The sequence below is a fragment of the Lissotriton helveticus genome, chromosome 9 (genome assembly GCF_964261635.1).
Source record: "Lissotriton helveticus chromosome 9, aLisHel1.1, whole genome shotgun sequence".
Lineage (NCBI taxonomy): Eukaryota > Metazoa > Chordata > Amphibia > Caudata > Salamandridae > Lissotriton > Lissotriton helveticus.
The window spans coordinates 980,901,932-980,923,796 of NC_136070.1; the positions used below are offsets into that span (position 1 = coordinate 980,901,932).

The 21,865-nt window shown below is 46.2% G+C and overlaps 1 protein-coding gene across 1 annotated transcript in view; it reads right to left on the minus strand.

The window, feature by feature from the left end:
* Positions 1–21,865, minus strand: part of FANCD2 (FA complementation group D2) — a 909,275-nt gene that overhangs the window by 411,661 nt on the left and 475,749 nt on the right. The window contains exon 30 of the mRNA XM_078661284.1: positions 14,362–14,475. Within this exon, the coding sequence (XP_078517410.1) occupies positions 14,362–14,475 (114 nt within the window). The remainder of the gene's footprint in view (positions 1–14,361; positions 14,476–21,865) is intronic.

Below are 21,865 nucleotides of genomic sequence, written 5' to 3' on the forward strand. Positions count from 1 at the left end.
TGAAACTGTCTTGAAAGCGCAGAAAGACCCAAAGAACTATCTGTGGCTCTGCTCTCCTTAAACCATTCTAGGGCCAAGTCTACTTTTTTTCCAAAAAGATGAGAGCCATCAAACATCATGTCCATTAAGGACGCATTGACATCATCGGAGAAGCCTGCATATGTCATCCAGATGTGGTGCCAAAGAGCCACACAACTGTCTATCGCTCAACTAAACAGACTGTTGCGTGCAAGCCAGAACGTGTGACAAAATTTGCAGCATTGCAATAGTATTGAATATCCTGTATAAGGGATGCCCGTAGGTCGTCCGGAACAGCCGGCAAAACTTATGCCACTGTAGTTCAAAGGGCATGAGAGTAGCAGCCTAGAAGGCAGATGGCATTCACTGACCTCAACACATGGCTCACAGTTGAAAAACAATCTATTTTCTAAATGTCACTATTATTTTAAATTCATGATCAGGCGGAGTGGAAGGAAAGGAGTTGGGATTAATTTTAATTGTGGATGCCTGTACCACCAAGCTCTCTGGCGTGAGATGTTTTATAAGAAAAGCTGGGTCGTCTGGTGGGGAAGATGGCGACGAGCGACCTGCCTATTAACCAGCAGAACTAAACATGTTTTCGACATGTTGCCCAAAAGGGAATCTGTCAGGGACTCATTCAATGGTAACAGGGGCTCTGTAGGGGCCTAACCTGTTTAAAGTACTTCAGTTAACACATTCACCTCCATAGTGAATAGTTGTAAGTTTAGAATGTCTGCGACCCTCTGCATACGACTGAGAATGAGGCACTTTCCTCTGGGGCAGGACCAGCAGGAGACAAAAGGCAAGTGTCTGAAGAAGTATCCAGACCACTGGCATCTTAAAGCTTCTCATATCAGTCTTCCTCAGGATGTTGGGGAACATAGTCATCCCCTTCCTCATAACGGTCAATGTCCGAGTCAGTGCCAAAAAGATTATGTAAAGTTTGGGACCTAACAAGTGTTAAGGATATAGTTTTGGAATCCGAAGGATTGCCTATTGGCTGCGTGCCTGTCAGATTTTTTTCTTTTGTATACTGGTAAATCTTGATAAAGATAAAGAAGTGGTGAGAAAGGCCAAAGAGAAGTTTAGATCTGCATCTGAGAGTGTGAAAAGAAAGCAACTGACAACGTACATGGGTGGCGCTTATATGCAGCTCACTTGTCTCTACCAGAGCAGACCAACGACAGCATGGAGCCACATGTCACCTACGGAAGCGCCGGAGTACTGCTCGAAAAGTTTCTGGATCCAGTCTGATGAATGGGGAATATTCACAACATGAAGAATCTGAGGTTAGAAGCATCCATCAGAGAGGCACGCAGCATTTAATAATTGGAGTCAGAGCTTAATTTGAGCCGGTGGTTTCCGGTGCTCAGCACCAGCACTTAACCATCAACGGTGCTTTTCATGAGCACCAATTAAGGACACATTCATTTATGGCAGGCACAGGGAGATTACGTGATTTGCTCAGAATCACAGGATGTTAAGCCGACGCCAAGACTCAAACCTAGTTCTCCAGCACAGAAGTCAGCAGCTCTGGCCAAAATGCCACATCCTCTCCCCACTTCATGGTTGGTTCTGTTTTAGGCGGCGCTAACAGGAGAAATGGGCTGGTGCAAGCTGCCTCCTGAAGACAGCCTCAACACTTATTTTTGTTTACAAATTAACCACTGTTTAGATGAAGTGCAAAGCTATCAGAGGAGAACACATTCTGGCCCACTGAGTCAATTGTCTTGGAATCCCTGTAACCTTGGCAAAGGGAGAAATGCTTTCTGATAAATGTTATTTGTAGAAGCTAGCAATATAAGGCTCTCTGGAGACAGATGAGGCGTCAAACTGGTATGATCATCTGTCACAGGACTGTTGTGCCTATCAATGTGGCGACTCGCTGCCGGGGCCGAACAAGGACAGTCAGGAGGTAGTCGGGTGTCAATAAATGGAAGCAAGGGATCTAAATTCAAAGGTCCATGCTGCAAGATCTTGGTCAAAGTATCAGCCCTTAGTTTCCAGTCTCAACTGTGGCTCCTTCCCCTCTGTACACTACCACCGCAAAGGGAGGCATTTTCTTCAGTTGGAGGACAACGTAAGGCTGTTTTCAATTGACCCTAAAGATGTGTCTAAGCAACTGACTTTTTGTAGATCAAGGTATAAGCCCCCATCAGTGTGGCGAGAGGGAGCAAATGGTCTGCTTCCTCATTGTTGTCTTCATTATGAGGAACATGTCCCAGACCTTAAAGAGCATTGGAGTTAGAGTAAAAAAACATCTCTTAGGGTCATGCAATACTGCCTTTAAGGTAAGGGAGAGGAGGGGAGTATTCTCAGCCAATATGTGATGCGGCAAGCCCATTTTGGCTGTCTATCTACTTATGTAGTCTGAGCAGAATCCCAAACTGAAACCTTGGAGCTGGGATAGGCGCCAATGCTGGAAAAACCATCAGGGCCTGCAGGAAAGGAATGTAGTCATAGCCCCGCAGTGGAAGGTGAATGGGCTGAGGCCGAAAGGGGTCAGTCAGCATGGGCGAAGGACATGCTGGTGGAAGACCGGTTGGAGACCCTATCAGATCCGTGGGTCCTGAAGGAACACTTGAGGATTTTTAAAAGTTGCAGCATGACTGATCTCACAGCTACAATCTGTTGTAAAGTCGACAATGGCAAGAAGACTTTGGGACGCATCGGCTCCAGCACCGGAATGGGTCTGAACCAGACTTAGAAGCCAGGGTCGATCTCTTCTAGCACAAATGGACAATCTACTTACCTTCTGTAAGGCATTATCTGGTAAAAACATGATCTAGCCGCAAATTCCTTACTTTAGAATCCTCCCCAGGCGTGAGACTGGATCCGGAAACCTTTTTCTCATAGGACATCTGTGCGTCAAGAGGGTGTCACGAGACTCCGTATCTACGTCGTCCACCAGACGCAACATCTATAGAGTCCATGTAACCACCTCCTTGACTGGTCGACTTCAGTTTCTTCTGTGACTATTTTCTGTGCCCAAAATGTGGAGCCACATATAGAAACTGCCTATTGAAACAGTGTGCTTAAATAAAAGATACCCTTGTGTCAAATTATCACAGATTTTATTTTTTTTTAATTAAAAATCAGGATGCAAATTTCTATAATGAAATTCCGGTGACAAAAAGAAGACGTTCACAGAGCGGGAGGATCGTTAAGGAATCTGTGGCTAGATCCTGTCTCCATTAGCGAGATAATGTGTTACTGACAGTAAGTAACTTGTTCATCTGATAGATACAATTAGCCGCAGATTACTTACTTTAGAATTAGACACCAAAGCCACACCATCCTTAGAGGAGGGTCTGCTAACTAAGACCATTAAAGTCTCTTACTAGAACAAAACTGGTCTAGAATAAGAGAAAAAGACCGGATATTCATAATATTTTAAGGGAGCAACAACATACTGTACCACATATACATCTGTGGAAGGAACCACAGGTAAGTAAAGTTGTAGACATTAAAAATGGGAATAAAACCATCCATGTTAGAATGACAAATCTGTGTCAGAAGTCAACCACCAATATGGAATTTAAAACTATTCACTCCCTTAAAGGGATCCATACCCATGCATGCTCACCCCATAACTACTATGGAAATGACCACAGTAATGAAAGTTATAAAAACATTAAAAGCACGGGGACACATCACCCATGACAACAGGACAACTTTGTCAACCGACCTTATGAATGTAAATCTATATGTCCAGACCCTAAATGTGTGTTTGAAGCTTGTGGAACACAGAGTCAGACAATACTGACATAACAGTATGGAAACTATAGAAGGATCATACCACTTAGGAAAGCAACAGAAATCTAACACATCAGTGTAGTGCAAGCTCCCCAAGACGCCATCATTAGGCAATAGTAGTATAAAGTGGAATAAGATTTATTTATTTATAAAGTTTTATATAGTTTTATTTTATATAGCGCAAACTTGATCCCGGAGGATATCAGAGAGCTTTACAATTTGAGGCAAAGGTAACAAATCAGAACATTAGTCTAACATGGGGAATCTAATGGGCATTGAGATGTTTACTCCTCTCAAAATCGGAATGGTTGTTGAATTAAAAATGCATGAATAAAGTGAGGTAGGTAGATAGATAGATAGTTAGATAGATAGATAGATAGATAGATAGATAGATAGATAGATAGATAGAGTGAGGGCAATAGATAGATAGAGTGAGGGCGATAGATGGATAGATAGATTGTGTTGCCTACTGCAACCACTGCACCCACCGTGTCCACAAAGTTCATTGCCTCTCTGCAAAGCAATTACATGAGAGTACTCATATCGAGAAAAGCACATCCCGACACCTGTTGGTTCCAAAAACAAAACTACATCCCTGGACATAAAAACAATTGGCCTAGAGCTCAGTTCCCAAGCGTGTGAAACCCCCCGCTGACTGAGTGTGCACAACAAATGCTCCACACTGTCCTCTGGCACTACTCCACTGCTCGACCAAGCCACCATCCCAGAGAGCAAGGTCAGTCCCGACTCCAACCTCTGCCATACCTCCGGGGGTTATGGACTCCACACACATCGCACCCCACTTTGGTCCAGCACACATAGAGCCACTCTCTCATTCTTGTCCCCCCTGCAACAACAGACGCCGCGCTAGACGAGAAGGAGCATTAATCCAGTGAGTGCCCTGGCACAGCGCCCAGAGGCCCAGAACTGGCAAACGCCGGGCTAGACGAGAGGGATCATTAATCCGGTGAGTGTCCTGGCACAGCACACAGAGGCCCAGGACTGGCAGATGCCGCGCTAGACGAGGAGGAGAATTAACCCAGTGAGTGCCCTGGCACAGCACCCAGAGGCCCAGGACTGGCAAACGCCACGCTAGACGAGAGGGAGCATTAATCCAGTGAGTGCTCTGGCACAGCGCCTAGAGGCCCAGGACTGGATGACGCCGCTCTAGACGAGAAAGAGAAACCATGATAGCCCAGCTCCCCAAGACACCACCTTTAAGCAATAGTAGTACAAAGGGGAATAAGATATTAAGTATAAAAGAGAAACCTTGATAGCCCAGCGATAACCAAGGTTAGTACGTTACCTTACTGTATGAATAAAGGCCTATCTACAGGTGATCAAGAAGAGGTCTTCCATACGGAAACTGGAAAATTGAAAGGATTCCACAATAAAAGGAATCCGACTGACCCATAAAATAAACCTCAATTGTATATTCCAACTAGGGACAACACTTCGCAAAGTGTGAACCCAACCTACAAACAACTAGAGTCTGTTAAATGATGAAAAGAATTGTCACCTAGAAGAGCAATCATCCTGTAATATAGTAATAAAAGTCTCCTACAAAAAGTAGAAGCTATGAGGCAAATGTCTATTCTATGTATATGAACACATGCATAGAGAAGAAAAGGTACCGCATTAGAGGGAAATTTCCTTCAGAAAGGAAGAAAATGTGAAGTAACGCAAAGCGTCATAACTCCACAAGAGTCAAGAATATGAAGAACTCTGTATGATATAATTATAGAATCGACTGAGAGACTACATCTTCATGGGTACCTAAAATAATCCCAAGAGAACACAATAATGTTCAAAGAATATGTATAAATCAACAAAGTCTACACGAAAGTGTAGAATAGCCAAGCAACCTGTAATGGCTATAGGACAGAACCTGAAGTACGAGTTATTTACCTTCTGTAACGACGTATCTGGTAGAGACGATTCTAGTCGCAGATTCCTTCACGTAGAATTGTCCCCAGGCGTGAGACTGGATCCGGAAACTTTTCTTGCCACAGCAACCCTGCGAGCCGTCATGTACGTACGTGACGTCAGCGAGGTCACATAAGACCCGCCCCAGCAAGCCTACGTCAGTTTTCTTCTGAGAACTTTTCCGCACCATAACGCGGAACCACCAGATAAAAAACTGTGGGAGCATAGGAACAGTGTGCAAAGAGCAGAAAAATTGGAAAGAAACGGTGACTAACCACACCACAAGAGTAGTGACAACACCGCAGAACCTAAAGACAGGGAAAGAAGAAAGAGCAAGCAAAGCCCTGCGCCGCCACCCCGCCAGAATAAGACAGCCTCCCATCCCTGTGCCCCAGAGACATGGAACATGCATAGAAATCACAGCACACATAGGAAACTACCACCCCCAACCTGAGCAAGGAAGGGAACCAGCTCCACGACAGACAGGAACAACCTCCAAGCCACCCCAATAGAGAGGGCAACACCCCCCAAGGGGCAAGGGCAAAACATGGCCAGGGAACCCATATCAGAGGAAGCAACGGAGGGAAGGCAGGGGAGGGAAGGACAGGGATAGAAGCAATCCTCCCTTAACCAGGGAGAGCCAGAGCAGCAGGGCACCGGAGCACCGGAACCCCATCCTCCAAAGAACCAAGGAGGAAAGAACCGCCCCCAGACGGAGCCACTCGTCCAGAACAAGGAAGGCACTCACAGGAGACACATCCCCCTCCGCCGGGAAGCAAGCACCGAAGACCAACCCAAGGGTCCTCGCAGAACAGGGGAGGAAGGATAGGCCGTGAAGGAATCTGCGGCTGGAATGGTCTCTACCAGATATATCGTTATCGAAGGTAAGTAACTCGTACATCTGATAGAGACTACTAGCCGCAGATTCCTTCACGTAGAATAGATATCCTAGCAATACCCCCAGGGAAGGAGGGTCTGCGAAGGGACCCCACCAGCCAAGTCAGACCGGGGGCCCCACAGGGGACCAGAGCTGTGGACCAGGGAGAAACTCGCCCCTGCAAGGCAAAGGGAACCCCCACAAGCAGAACCCCACCGACCTAAGGGAGGTAGGAGGGAGAGAAGAAGAAGAAGAAGGAGAAGGAGAAGGCCGAAGAGCCCCGCACACTCACAACAGAGGGACCAAGGGCATGGTCAGAGGGTCCAAAGCACCCCACTCCTCCACAAGGCAAACTAGCCGCCGCTCAAGGCCAAGAGAGGAAGAGCGGAAGAGGAAGAAGAAGCCTAGAAGACCCAAGTAAGCAAGAGAAAAGAAAGTGAACCCACTCCAGACGGAGAGCAACCTGCCAGCCAGGACAGCGCCGGCAGACAAGCCGCCAGAAGCAAGATAAGCAGCCCGAATCCACCGGAGGAGAGTAGGCAGCGTCTGGCAAGGGAGAACACATGAGCACCCCAGCCCTCAGGACAGGAGTCTGGAGAGGAGGAGGAGGAGGAGGAGCCCGGGCACAGCACTACCAGTGGCCGCTCAGACGACCTCAAGCAGCAAGGCAAACACACATTGCCATGGAGAACAGGCACCCGAAGGCGACCAGAACTCCAAGCAGGGAGCAAGCCATATAATAGCTACTACTACCCCACAAGGGTATGGCAAGTCCCAAACTATGGGAATCCTCTTTGGAAGAACTTATGCAGCAGAGGAAAAAACAAAAGACCCACGGGGAAAAAAACACCCCCACGACAGGCTTGACAAGCAGCCCAACCAAGCAGAAGGCCGAATCTGAGGCAGAGTTTGCACAATAACACACACATAAGTAACAAAGGGCCGTCCAACGGCCAACAATGCCAAAGTCCCGAGAGGACGCGATGGCTAAAAATTACACTCTACAACCAGAACAATCGGCCTAAGAAGGTCCAGAAGCAGCCCAACTCACGAGTCACTGAGGAGGACAAGGAGGACGATAAGGCAGAGGAGGAGGAGGAGGGCAGAGCCCCGCCAAGAGTCTTTGGATGGAGAAGTCGGCTGGGGCATGGAACAACACGGTACCGTCAAACGGCAGGTCAATGAGTCGCTCCCGAATATTCTCAGGGAATACTCCGTCCCGAAGCCAAGCATGGCGACGGAGAGTGACTGAGGAAGCCATGGCCCAGCACAGCACCTCTGAGATGTCCAGAGCGGAGCGGAGAATAAATGCCGCAAGCTCCCTGCTATCCGCCGCATGATGCCACAAGTCCACCTGACTAGGCTCCTGGAACTCTGCAGATCCCAGAGACTCAGCCGAGTCCCACAGACAGGAAGAGGCCCGAGCCAGAACACAAGGTGTTAAGGGCCTGCAGGGCAGCGCTAGACGAGGCAAAAATGTTGCGCCCCCAAGAGTACAGCCAGCGGGCCTCCCGGGACAGCAGAGTCAACAGTGGCGGCAGGGAGGGAAAAGCGGTCCGCAAAAGGGGGCTGGCCGCCGAGGAGTGAAGCGACAGACACTACGGGGCACGTGGCGCCGAGAGGTGCCGTGCAGAAGATGCTGAGGCACCGGGTCCCCTGAGGCAGGCCGCCTCCAATCCCCCATAAAGGGAGAAAGGAGGGAACCTTCAAAGGGGAGTAAGATTTCCCTCCTACCAAAGCCCAGGTGGAGGACCTCCAAGAGGTGGTCCGCCGGAATGTGAGCCACCAGGTCACCCATGCGCAGAACACCCACAGCCGTGGACACCGCGTGAGCGAAGGCCGCATCTGCCTCTGTAGGGCCCCACGGCAGAGAAAGCAGCTCCTCCGTGGACGATGGCTGCAACCTAAGGTGGCCGTCCCCAAGGCCAAGCGGGACAGGCAGGGGCCAGATCTGGAAGCTAGAGGGAGCCGAAGAATGAGGGACCTGCTGCTCTTCCGACGAACACCTCTGCCTCAGGAAGGGCAGAGAGCTGCCCTTCGACGCCGGTGAAAAAGACACCACACGTCCGCCAGTCTCCAGGGAGGACGACACCAAAATACAGCCTGCCTCCGGGGAAGATGGAGCTTTCAAAGACGAATCAACGGTACAAACCCCTGCGCGGATCCGTAGAGTCCCCCGCCTACGGCAGGACGCCGGAACCATCTGGCGTCACTGGACAAGAGTCCACCAAGTCATCCCGCACCGGAGACCAGAGTGGAGCTGGAGTCGAGCCGGGCCTGGGATGCCGCCGATCCGACCGGATTGGAGCTGGAGTCGAACCAGCCCCGGGACGGCACTGATCCGACCCGCTCCGAGGCAGACACCTGCGTGGGAGAACAAGACGGCCCCGAGGAATGACCCGAAGTTCTCTGGCAGCCGCGGCCCAGAATTTGGCGGCGATCGCTCTGCAACTCACTTGGCAGCGACAGAGACGATTCAGCCACCATCTCGCCCTCCGAGGCTGCCGCCTGTGGAAAGGAACGAGAGGGACCCGGAGCGGGACGAGGAGTGGCCGCCGACCCCTGTTGCTCCGCACGGCCAGCTGCTGCTGGCGCTCTAGAGGCATCACTTCGGCCTTAGACAGGACTACCTTGTCAAAGTACTGAGACAGACTCCCGCAGGAGTGTTTGGCGAGGCAGAGACACTTTGCGTGAAGGAAGTACTCCAGAGGAGCCGTACCCCAACTTCACCACATCCTCCAAGTCTGGATCCGAACCAGTCGGCGCTGGGGCCGATTCCGCCAGCGGCCCCGCAGAGGGCCCCGCGCAAGGGGGATCCGCCAACACCCCAGGAGGAGGAGACGCCAGCAAGGCCTGCAGAGCGCTGCGTATGACTCCATTTAGACTCTCGACGCCCCAACACCGGGAAACAGTGGATAGGACGACACATGGGGCCGCATCAGCCACGGAGAGTCCATGCCCCCGGCCGTCCGGGAACCAGCCCCCAGGGATAAACTGCAACACTTACCCATCGAGGAGTGACGCTCACGCAACATCAAAGAAGGGTGAGTACGACGACCACGGCCGTATCTGAAGCCATCCGCTGAAGTAGACCGAGGGGAGGACTCCGATCTGGAGAGACGATCCGAGAGACGTTTCATCCGGCGCTCCCGCCGCAACTTCAGCTTCAACTGTCGACACTCCGGACAATCAGTGGCGCAGTGATCCTCCCCCAAACACCACATACAAATGAGGTTAGGGTCGGTCGCCGACATAAGACGCCCACAAAAAGAGCAAGTTTTGAAGCCCGAAGGCATTTGCACACTGTCCCACGAAAGATAAATGGGGAAAAAAAGGGGGCCCCAAACAGGCCCGAAGGACCGGATCCGCGTTGCACGCGGAAAAGGAAAAAACTGACGGAGGCGCGCCGGGGTGGGTCTTATGTGACCTCACTGACGTCACGTACGCGGACGACGCCTGGACGGAGTCGTGTGATGTCACCCCGGCACGCAGGGTTGCTGTGGCAAGGAAAGTTTCCGGATGCAGTCTCACGCCTGGGGATAATTCTACGTGAAGGAATCTGCGGCTAGTAGTCTCTATCAGATGAGCAAACATATAGTGTCTTAAGGCTCACACGATGATAACCTTTTGGTGTACAAAGTCATAAATCTAGCAGAAGTAGAGAACTTTTACTATCAATCATAAGGAATGTCATCTAGCAGTTAAATGTAATACCAGTGCCAGGGGTAAAAGCAAAACCCACATAAACTAATAATGCAGGCTACATGCTACCAGAAGGAATTTTGGGAAAGACACCTTCATTGTTGTAGTATCCTGTCAATGGCACATCCCCCTAATGATGACTAAGACTAATAAGAGGATCATTGCAAATAAACACCCCACAAAAGGCAGATTATACATATACTGAAACTATCATGGAGTTAGAAATGTCAAAAGCACCTTATAAGGGGGACTAAACCCCACAAATGTATGATATCCCACATCAGAGAAAATAACCCTAAACAGAGGGTGGAACTCTGCACCCTCAAATGAGGGTCTAATAGTCCACAAGCTGAGCAATCCCGGCTCAGCATATTTATATTTATAAATGCTCACCGTAGCATACAAACGATACTTCACCTAGAGTAAGGAACATACCATGAAGGCATCAACTCTTGAGCTCTTCATCAGAGTAAAGAAAACTACAAGACCTGTATACCAGGTATCAATTAAAAACCAAACACAACAAAACAGCTGAAAAACTGTCATGGACAGTGCCAACGTAGAAAGTCACCACTTCTACACAAAGTAGTAAACAACAATAAAGAAAGCCACTTATCGTGGAATATAGTTTAAAGATTTTGACTCCACTTTAAAAAAATACTTCAGAATAGATGCACCTATAATTTCTCTTATTATCATAACTGATCGGAACTAAGGGTCATTACAAAACGTGTAAAAAACCACAAGGTTATCTAAATAACCATAAACCCATTCAGCAAGCAGAAACACAACACTAATGGCCACTAGATAAAATACATATTCCAACTCAGTCATGTATAGACATTTCCTCCTTACAAGTCAGAAAAAGAGAATCTCACCAGAACATCCAAAGACATGTCTAGGTGACTGTCACACCAACCATCTCTGAACCGCTGTAAAGTCAAATGTACACCAAATGTACACCATCAAACTGCATATTTTTCAAGCTATTCTGTACAGCCTCCGAAAACCCAGAAGGCAACTTACTGAGCCATAGCCCTACCCACTGAATCAGTGGTGTCCGTACCACATTTCAAGGTGAATTAAGCCCCTTACTGCCCATCTTGCACCACTTAAAGGAGTTTACCCCTGGCTTCCTATGGAAGAGAAGGCAGCAGAAGTACCAGTAAGTCCCATAAAGAATATGAAAATCTGCCCAAAACACATGCCGTGTTTAGCGACCGCAAAGCTGAACTTACAGAAGAGAATATATTGCTCCCACTATGTTCCAGCCATCTGGACTCTTTATTTGGTGGAAGAAAGGGAAGGGCACTAGGGTCTGGCAAAGCCGTAGCAGCCTGTATCACCACCCCTTTTGTGGTGGGATGACGCAAGAGACAAACTGGGTCCCCAGGAGCGGGGCGGTGCCATGGCCTACAGCCCAGTCAACTGAAGCTCCTGTAAAAGGTTTCGCCAAAGCTCCTAACAAAGATGATATAGAGAGCCATTATAAGAGAGTAGAGGCTCCAATCTCATCTCACCTGGGTACAGAACATCCACTAAAAGGTCTGTGGATAATTCCACTGAGGAAAACTAGCACTCTAAGACTACAGCTTCTCTCCTCAATATGTCAGCATAAGAGGAACGTGCCTCTGTTGCCTTACCAGGTGGAGAAAGTAAATATTAAACTGGTGAGGACTCAAGCTCACAAGCCTCACCCAGTTTAGTCAATTCTTCTCCAAAAGCGGCTGGACAGGACTACTCAAAGGGTCTCGACACCCTACAGTCTCCCCTTCACCTTCAAAACTGTGTGGTCTTGTAGGGAAAACATTGACAGATTGTATAAGGGAAGACGGAGAGTTGTCTAAAGCTGACATTTGGGCTATATTTGTCCCAGCTCAAGGAAATGTAGAGAGGCATAGGGTAGACTTCTGTGAATGCTCCGCAAATGAATGCTGGGAGACGGCATCAGAGACGTACTTACATTTCAACTCTTTCTGCTTCAGAACCTCCTTTGACAGAGACCGCCCTTCACGCGAAAGGCTCCTTGAGAAGTCTCTGAATTCGGCGAGGACAGACGACGACGCAGTGCATCCGATAGCCAGCTAACCAGACATTTCATAACACCTTCAGCTAAAGATGCCAACAGAAACCGCACTCCGCGGTGTCATGGTATTCTCCAAGGCACTACAAACAGATGATATGAAATTCTGTGGCAGACATCGGTCTGCCACAAAATTCACAGGACATAAACCCTGAAGACAACACAAAAAAGCATACTGTTTCTTCGACAAAATGTTGAGACGAACCGAAAAACGGCCCTCTAACTGCTCTGGATCAGGGTTGCAAGCACAAAAAAGAAGGAACTTACGTCAGCGAGGTAGATATATTGACTGCATCGACATCACATCCGGTGGACGAAGTTGATATGGAGTCGCACAACACCTTCTTCTGACGCGCAGACGTGCTATGGGGAAAAGGTATCTGGATCCACTCACGCCTTGGGAGGATTCAAAAGTAAGGAATCTGCAGCTAGATCTCTATCAGATTTTGAGATTTGTCCCATAAGGGGGATGAAAGTGAGGAGCCTGTCCTGGACTTTTTATGCTGATTGGACTGTCCCTCATTTTTGTGCTGAATTTACCACAAAACAGCAAAATAAATGAGACCAGGAAGAACTTCACGACCTGAAACCGGGCTGGCTCTGTGTTTTTCATATTTGGCAACGTAGGTTTAGCTTCCTGATGACCTTCAGATGTACAAGGGAGCATTTGTTGCAAAGCTTGCCGTTGTGTTACGTGCCTAGGCACCACAGGCAGAACCCATGCTGGTCAGTGACAGACATTTGCTTTGGAAAACATGGCATGGATTACTCCTTGTTGTTCTGGGGGGGGGGGGATTTTCTGCATACTGTGTTTGAAGTTGCAGGCGAGGCACCTATATACAGCTTTATGAAATCATGGGAAGGACAGAGTTGGGACGGAGGCCATTGGCGCCAACTGCTGGAGGGACTGAGCTACTGCAAAGAATTTTTCGAACATCGTCTGACTTAAGAAATACACATGGTGCGAAATCTGCAGTTAGAAGTATTCACTAGAAATATTCAACATTGAGCAGTACACAAATAAACCATAACTGATGGAGAACTATCCAATCCAAACAAACATCTTCGTATGACTTGGGGTCTCTAGACAAGAGGACCCATCAACCGAGGTCCTAGTCAAGTCATGTTTCACAAAAGAGAGCAGAATACAGAAACACTGTCAACATAGACAAAGGTCTTGCTCAAGAAAATGTAAATGTACATTGGCGGATATTCATCAGAAATGAAGATCATATTCCAGAAGAAGAGCAACTTCACCTCCTAAAAGAAAGTGAAATAATGGCAACTAATGACTAAAGATTTAAAAATGTACTTCTACTCCCACATAAACATAGCCCAATAGACAACATGTGACTAGATTGTACAAAAAAAGATTAGCAAGGCGATCAAAACTCAATGGCTCAAACGCAAACAGGCAGATATGTACTGAGCACTGCATATCCAACCTCCAAACCAAAACTAATTTCCATAGGGATGTGCGTTCTAAATTCATGTGCGATTACTTACGTTACAGTTCTGAAGAAATACATGTCACTGAAAAACAATTAAAGCACCCTTAGCTCTCAGTAGAGGGAGGATAGACAGACATTTTGAAATGCAGAAGATCGTTCACGTGAGCAAGACAAGAATTAGAACTTCCTTTATAAGAGACACACATTCTTGGGGAGGGTTTGATGTTATTACTGCTATCTACTAAGGATTTTAGAAATGTTGGGAGTCTTTAAAAAATCCCAGGTGAAATCCAAGAGACACCTTACCATTTCCGACTGAAAACTGCTGCACCCAAATATTTATTGTAATATATTTATTAGTAGGGTGGATACCACCCCCCCCCCCCCTCAAAAGCTAAGAAAAACATGGTGAGAGGTTTACGGGAAAACTGAAGTGCATCGTTCCATGTGTCACACAGCTCAGTAGTTTGTGCACAGCTTTAAAAGCTTTATAAAGATGAACAATCACGCAAAATAAGAAGCATTCGCCAATGATTAATTAATACCTTTAAGAAAGTGACTCTTTTTGCAGATGATACCAGTATGTGCTCTAGCTTTCGGGATAGATCATCAAGAAGACACACCAACTCTGCCGGGCCCAGCTGCACAACCTCAGAGGCCTTGAAAGAAGAGCAGAAGAAAGTAAAATGCATGTACCATTTGATATTTGTGTAATTTCTTTCAGTGGCAGTGTGAGAAGAACAAAATGGTTATCTGACAGAATATTACATATACATTTGAGATTATTTCTAACTACTTTATTTCCCTGGAGAAGAACACCTTTTTTAGTAATTAAATTAGTATTTTTATACTGAGCACCTGTACTAAAAAGTTATTAGAGCACTTCATATGAAAGCAAGGAACAATAAGGTATCTTGTAAGGGGACTAGGATTTAACACATTGACCTTCAACCTTTTCTTTAAGCTACATATGTTCAATGAAACTCACTGAGAGTGACTACTATTATATTAAAAATGTTGTAATAGTGACCACATCAGACAAGATTATATTAGTGGCCACCTCATGCAGAATATCAGCAGTGATCACCCCAGGAATGTTGTATGTTAATGTGAAGCCTTAAGCGTAGATCACATGTGAATGGATATGTAAGTGTGTGGAAGAAAAGAAGTGTAGAATAGTACTGCTGTAAGTTTAAAGGCCAGGTAACAGTTGCATTATCAAGCAGGACCTATAAATCCATGTATATAAATGACTGCCCTACTCTCATTTCTGCTTCTACCAGAAAAAAATGACATACATTAGGTAGTTGTCTAAGACACTTTAATAGCATTAGTACCATGTGTGTGACCCTAAAGGTTCAAGCCCAGACAGCCTAATAAATAAACAAAATGATCACAGCTGTGTGGAGAGCAAGTATTTTTTGTGGAAGCACATAACTTCTGCCCAATCAAAACATACTTGTGGCTACCAACGTGGTCAGAGTCAAAGCCCCTTCTGGTGATTCTCAAATAAATGTCTGGTGACAGCTGTACTGTCAAGCAAGACTATAAGTGAATATGGAATGCCTATACATGGGCAACGCATAACAAACATAGCTGCAATGCCTGTGTCACCAAGGTAATGACATTTGTAAAAGGTTTCCTCAATGCCGTATTGTAGGAAAGAAGGACCTGCTTTCTTGGTTACCCCCACTTATTGCTGGTGTAAGTATGCTTTTTTGACTAGTCTGGCTGGGATCCTGCTATTCAAGACCTTAGCCACTGTGCTTCCTCACTAAATTTGACATGGTAAGTACTTTGGTACCTCCACATATGGCTACTGGTGTACCTTTGTCAGTCCGTAGTATATGGTTCTAATGTAACCAGGGCATAGGTACACCAGGGGTCTCCCATGGGCTGCCGAATGCATTATGCCACCCATATGAAACCACTCAAACTGTGACTACAGGCCTGCCATTGCAACCTGTGTAAGCTTGCACTAGCACCACTTACAACTGATATAAGTTTCTTATATTTGAGGTCACTACACTTCAAACCTATAAGTAACACCTAAGGCAGGCCTTTCAATCCTGAAGGCAGGGTGATGGGTTATAAGTGTGATGGAGCCCCTGCATGAGAAGGACACCCCTACAAACCCGAAGTCTATTCTCCAGGCTTTGTAAGTGCAGTCAGCCATTTTGATACATCTAGTGGCCATGCTGCATTAAGCGATGGATAACTATATATTGGCTGTGCCAAACCTGGGAATGTTTGGTATCAAACATGTTGGAATCATACCCCAACACCATAACCGGTGTTGGAGGTATGATTCCATGCACTGGGGGCACCTTTGAGAAGCCCCCAGTACTCTCTGAAACAGCCTTTCAGGGTCTGCCAGCAAGCTAGTGCTGCTGCTGACCCCACATACAATTCTGCCCTTCTGCTGCTGAGCTGAGGTCAAGCAGGGGAAGGCAGAACAATAGGCATCCTGTCACAGGCAGGTGTGACCACCTCTGAGACAGGACTTAATGTATTGGGCTGGGGTGTGGGCGCTTGCCAGTGCCACAAGACTGCCTTAAAGGGCTCATTTGGTGCCCTCCCTGCATATTCTAGTTAGTACCAGTTCTGGGAGCCATTGGATCTCGCTCTGGAGCGAAACTGGACAAAGGACATGGGAGTATCCTCCCCTCAGTCCAGCCCTTCCTCTGGGAGGGACCCCTGAGTTGTCCTAACCCTCTTTTAGGGTATAAAAGGGCTTACCTGTGGGTGGGTCCTCAGATTTGTCGTGAAACAAAGCTCAAGCCTGAATCCACTTCACTCTTCGACTGTCTGTACACTTGGACTTCGCCTGGAACCGAGACTGCATCAAGGAAGACTGCTGCTGCTCCTGGTATCGCTGTTCTGCAAGTCTTCTTCGTTGTCTGTGCCTGTGCTTCACCCAGGATCTTCATCTGACCTCTGGGCATTAAGGACACCTAAAGTAATCTCCCTTGGAGTGAAGGAGTCACTCCCTTCCATCTGCAGGTACCGCAACAAAGCTGACCAGTATGCTACTCCTGACGTCCCACAGACTTCGAAAAGGCTCAGCAACAGAGGTGGTGGATCTGCCACTCCCTTGAGTTCTGGCCTGTCCTCTCTGATTTATTGAGCCCAGTATCCCTCGTCAAAACTTCTGTGACCTAACCCCTGTGCACCGTGTCGACATGCCGTTGCCAAGGCTCACTGGCTCTGAACTCCAGAGATCTTTGGGCTACAAGAAGCTCCAGCATCTCTTCCTGCCAAGATCCTCGTCCTCATTGCATCCTCTGCACTGTGGGCCTTCTGCTTTGGTGAGCTGATCGAGGTCCTCTTAGAACTCCTGTGCCTTTGGCCTGTGGGTCCTCCGGAAGGGTCTTCTCTTGCTTCAGTGGGCTCCCGTGCTTGTTCGGGCCCGCTCCGACTCTCCTACACTTGGTGAGCCCCTTGGACCTTGCTGGTCCCAAATTTGCTTCATCGTCTTCCATGTCTTTTGCTCCTGCCAAGGCTTGTTGGTGCTCCTGTCGGACACCGACCCCCCTGGTTCTCGACTTCCGATGTGGGGCACTTCATGAACAGCTCCAGGTTTTCCACAGCGTCGCCTGGTCCTCACAGCTGCAGCGACAAAGTCCCCGGCATCCCTCCTGCATCTTCCGTCATCTGTGGTCATTGCTCTTCCGTGCTTCCTGGTCACCTACAAGTCACATAGACTCTGTCCCCTCTGCTTGCAGGTGCACCTTGTCAAGAATTCACCATTGGATTCAACCGGACTCTTGTACTGTCTTCGCCAGCGCCATCTTTTCTGAAGTTCTCCATTGTGGTCTACGTCAGCTTCCAATGTTACTTCGCACCTATGCACCCGGCTTCCCTGGTGTAGGTATCCTGGTTCCTGGTGTACCCACGGGTGGGGTGACTCTCCCGTTGACTTCTACTGAGTATGTGGCTGTGTTACCACTCTGCACACAGTCTCCGTGGGGTTCCGGGTACTTACCTTGGGTGGTTCTTTGTGTTCCCGTTCTTCTGAGTCTCCTGGTCCAAGTCCCGACTTCGTTGCAGTTTGCATTCCACTTTCTTAGTATATGGTTTGGTTTCCCCCTTGAGACCACTGTGCATTGCGCTTATTTACCTGTTTGCAATTGAAGTATTGTGTGCAATTGTGTTCATATCTCCAGGAGATATACCAAGGGACTACTTTTTATAAATACACTGTGTGGTTCTTTTTCCTTTAACCTACACTAAATAATTAGATCTGGGAAGGCAAGCTGCTTAACACTCCTTCTGAACTAAGCTTGAAAGCTGCTTTCCACAGCTACCACTTAGATAGCTTTCTATGGTTGTCTAAGACCAATAAAATCACCACAAGGGTTGTTTGGATTAGTGCAAGGTGCTTAACTTAAATAAGTGTGCACCATATACTAAGCCAGCCTCCTACACATATTATTTACCAGTGAAATATGAGCTTTAAAAATATTTTGGAAATTCAGCCATTTTTCTCTAAATAACAGCTTATAAGCTGCAAAAATAAATACATTTTTGTTTCTAATATGTACTCTCAATTTTAGTGTAACATTTTTAATTCAACCAAGCAAACACTTCTAATTTAGCAGAAAGTACATAGGAGAGCTACTTACAAGTAGCTGGCGAGCTACCTGTAGCTCACGAGCTACTTATTGGCGTAGCCAAATTTAACATATCAGGAACAATGATCAACAAGAAATCAATGATACACGACCCTAAACGAAAAATCAGGAACAGAAATAAAGAAAATGGGAACCTACAGAGGATTATTCACACTACGGCACCCAAGGTCATGAGAAAAATCTGCGAGATCCAAACACAAATCAGCAACTTAGCACAAGATATACAAAACTCCACGAAAGGGATTGTAAAACTATGTGATATCACAAAGAAGACTCAGAATGAAGTAGAACTCATCGGAGAGCTAGTAAATACTTCCATAGCGATAAACAATAAGAGATCTCTTCCACTGACAGATAGACAAAACAGACCAGATAGGAACCACAATCATCTAACCGAAGAAGACATAACATCACTTCTCCAGGAATATGAATCATCAAACCCCATTATTACACAGGAGATCATAAGAGTAGCAATAGACAAACAGAACATCTACAAGGAAGGAAAATAAAGTAAACTTCAACAACTTACAACAAATCCAAATATCCACAGATCCGTTAACCATGACCACAAACAGGACGGAGAAATCTCTAAAATGTCTGCTGCTCAACTGTCGTTCTGCGGCGAAACATGCTTCAGACATAGCCGACATCATCATCAATCAAGAAATAGACATAACAATCCTGACGGAAACCTGGTTATCTGAATACTCATCACCAGTCATGGACCTTCTGGTACCACCGCAATACAACATATTAAGACTAGACAGGCAGATAAGGACAGGGGGAGGTATTGCCTGTATCCATAAATCGACTTTTGAAGTTGGCCAATTTCAATCCGATCCCCTAGAATCATGCGAATACCTAGGGCTCAACGTAAGATCGGCTAACAAACATATCTGCAACCTACACGCCCTATACCACCCACCAGGAAACAATATGAATTTCATTGACCAAATGATGGAGATCATCACTGCCAACGCCGACATCAACAATATATTTTTAGGTGATTTCAATCTTCATTGGAACGACAACAACGACAAACAGGTCAACGCCTTTAAAGAATTTTTAAATGGCCTAAAACTATACCAAGCTTGTCATCAACCAACGCACTCAAAAGGAGCTACACTGGACTGGATTATCTCGAAGAACAAGGACATCTCAATACTCTCCATTGAAAAGTGCGACTGGTCAGATCACCACACCATAACCTTCCGAATACCATCACAGGAGAAAATAAAAACGACACAAACTACCAAAATGAAAAAATGGATCCGAGATACCAGAGACGCTAATATGGATTTGCTAGCTGAAAGCTGCAAGAGAGACTTGTACCCACCCGACAATTTGATAAATGTGAACGATCTAACGAACTATTACAATTCCACAGTAACAAAAATAGTTAATGACACCATACCACTCAAATTAAAAAGAGTAACGGAAAAGAATAAAAATCCATGGTTCAATGGAATATTGAATGAAGAAAGACGAAATGTGAGACGAGCAGAAAGAATATGGAGACAACACCCTTCCTCCCCTACACTGAAATCACTCAGAAAAATCAGAAATGAATATAACAAGAAGATTATTAACACTAAAAAGGAATTTATCAGAACTGAATTGGATAACGCCAAAAATAGACCACGTAAATTATTCGAAATCATAAAACAACAATCTAACAAACTGGCAAAATCTGTCCATGAGGTCACTAAAACACAACTAAGTTGCGATGAATTTTCTACCCTCTTTATTAACAAAGCCAATAAGTTGGAAGAAGAGCTTAAGACCACCGCAGATAATATCAAAGACAACACTAATACATCACCTTCTGTTCCGAATTTTGAGAACATGACGACTAAAAACAATGCCCACTGGAACACCTTCAAATTATTAGACCAGAATGAAATTGCTAAAATAATTGCAACCACGAAACCCAACAACCATTATAACGACCCACTACCATCGAAATGCCTGAAAGAAATCAGCCATAATATGATTCCAATATGGACAGACATCATAAACGCCTCACTCACACAGGGGTGCCTGCCTGAAAGCCTGAAGACAGGACAAGTAGTCCAGATCATCAAAAAACCCACAGTGGACCCAACAGATCCAAACAATTATCGCCCAGTGACCAACATCCCTTTTCTCGCCAAACTCATAGAGAAATGTGTACAGAATCAGCTGAATGAACATATCGACACCTACTCCTTACTAGATGACTACCAATCAGGATTCAGAGCTAACCACAGCACGGAAACAGCAATCCTTCACATTGTCGATGATGCACTTCAAGCTCTAGATAGAAATCAATCTTGTCTACTCATCCTCCTAGACTCGTCAGCAGCATTTGACACAGTCAATCACGAAAAATTACTGAACAGACTCCATGTTAGGATGAGAATGTCTGGCACGGTACTGAAATGGTTCGAATAATTTTTAAAGAACAGAACTCAGAGATTCCTAGTAAACCAAGTACTATCGCCTTCATGCCCAAACTCGGAGTGCCGCAAGGATCCACCATATCTCCTTCTCTGTTTAATTTATACATCGAACCTCTTACAGAAATTCTACGGAAATCAAAAATATCCTACCACATGTATGCAGATGACACGCAACTGTACATCAAGATTGCTAGCCTGGAAGACATAACCACAATGAACGATGCCCTCAAACGAACAATCATCTCAAGCTTAACGCTAACAAAACAGAATTCTTGCTCATCTCACCACATAAAAATCAATCCTTAGTGAAAGAATGGTCCAAAATGATTACTGCATTAAATTGCATCCCAACCCTAGTGGACTCGGCGAAATCTCTCGGAATCACACTGGATGAGAACCTTGATATGAAAACGCACATTAACTCCATGGCATAAAACGCTTGTTTCCACTTGAACTATCTGAGAAAGATGAAATCTTTTTTAACGGAGACAGACCTGAAACTAGCGGTGCATTCGCTGGTTATCTCCAGGATCGAATACGGCTGTACTACACTGGCTGGTCTACCAAAAATGTCAACTGCACCCCTAAAAGCCTGCCTCAATGCAGCGGCAAGGCTTATTACAGGGTCGAGGAAATTTGACCACATAAAACCTCCCTTGAAGGCCTTAAATTGGTTACCATATGAAGCCAGAGTACAGATGAAAATGGCTTGTATAACCCATGAAGCGATTCATCACAACACACCTAAATATCTCGCCCACAAAATAGAAATCACAGGAAGAAACAGACTTGTCAGGAGTGCCAATTATCTGCTACTGAAACCTCCTATCTTTAAGAAGAAGAAAACATATGAAAGGACTTTCTCAGGCGTAGCTCCCAGGATTTGGAACTCCCTTCCTGCAAACATCAGAAAATTAGAAACACGACAACATTAAAGAAAGAAATAAAGAAATTTCTTATGAGCAAGTTCCTCC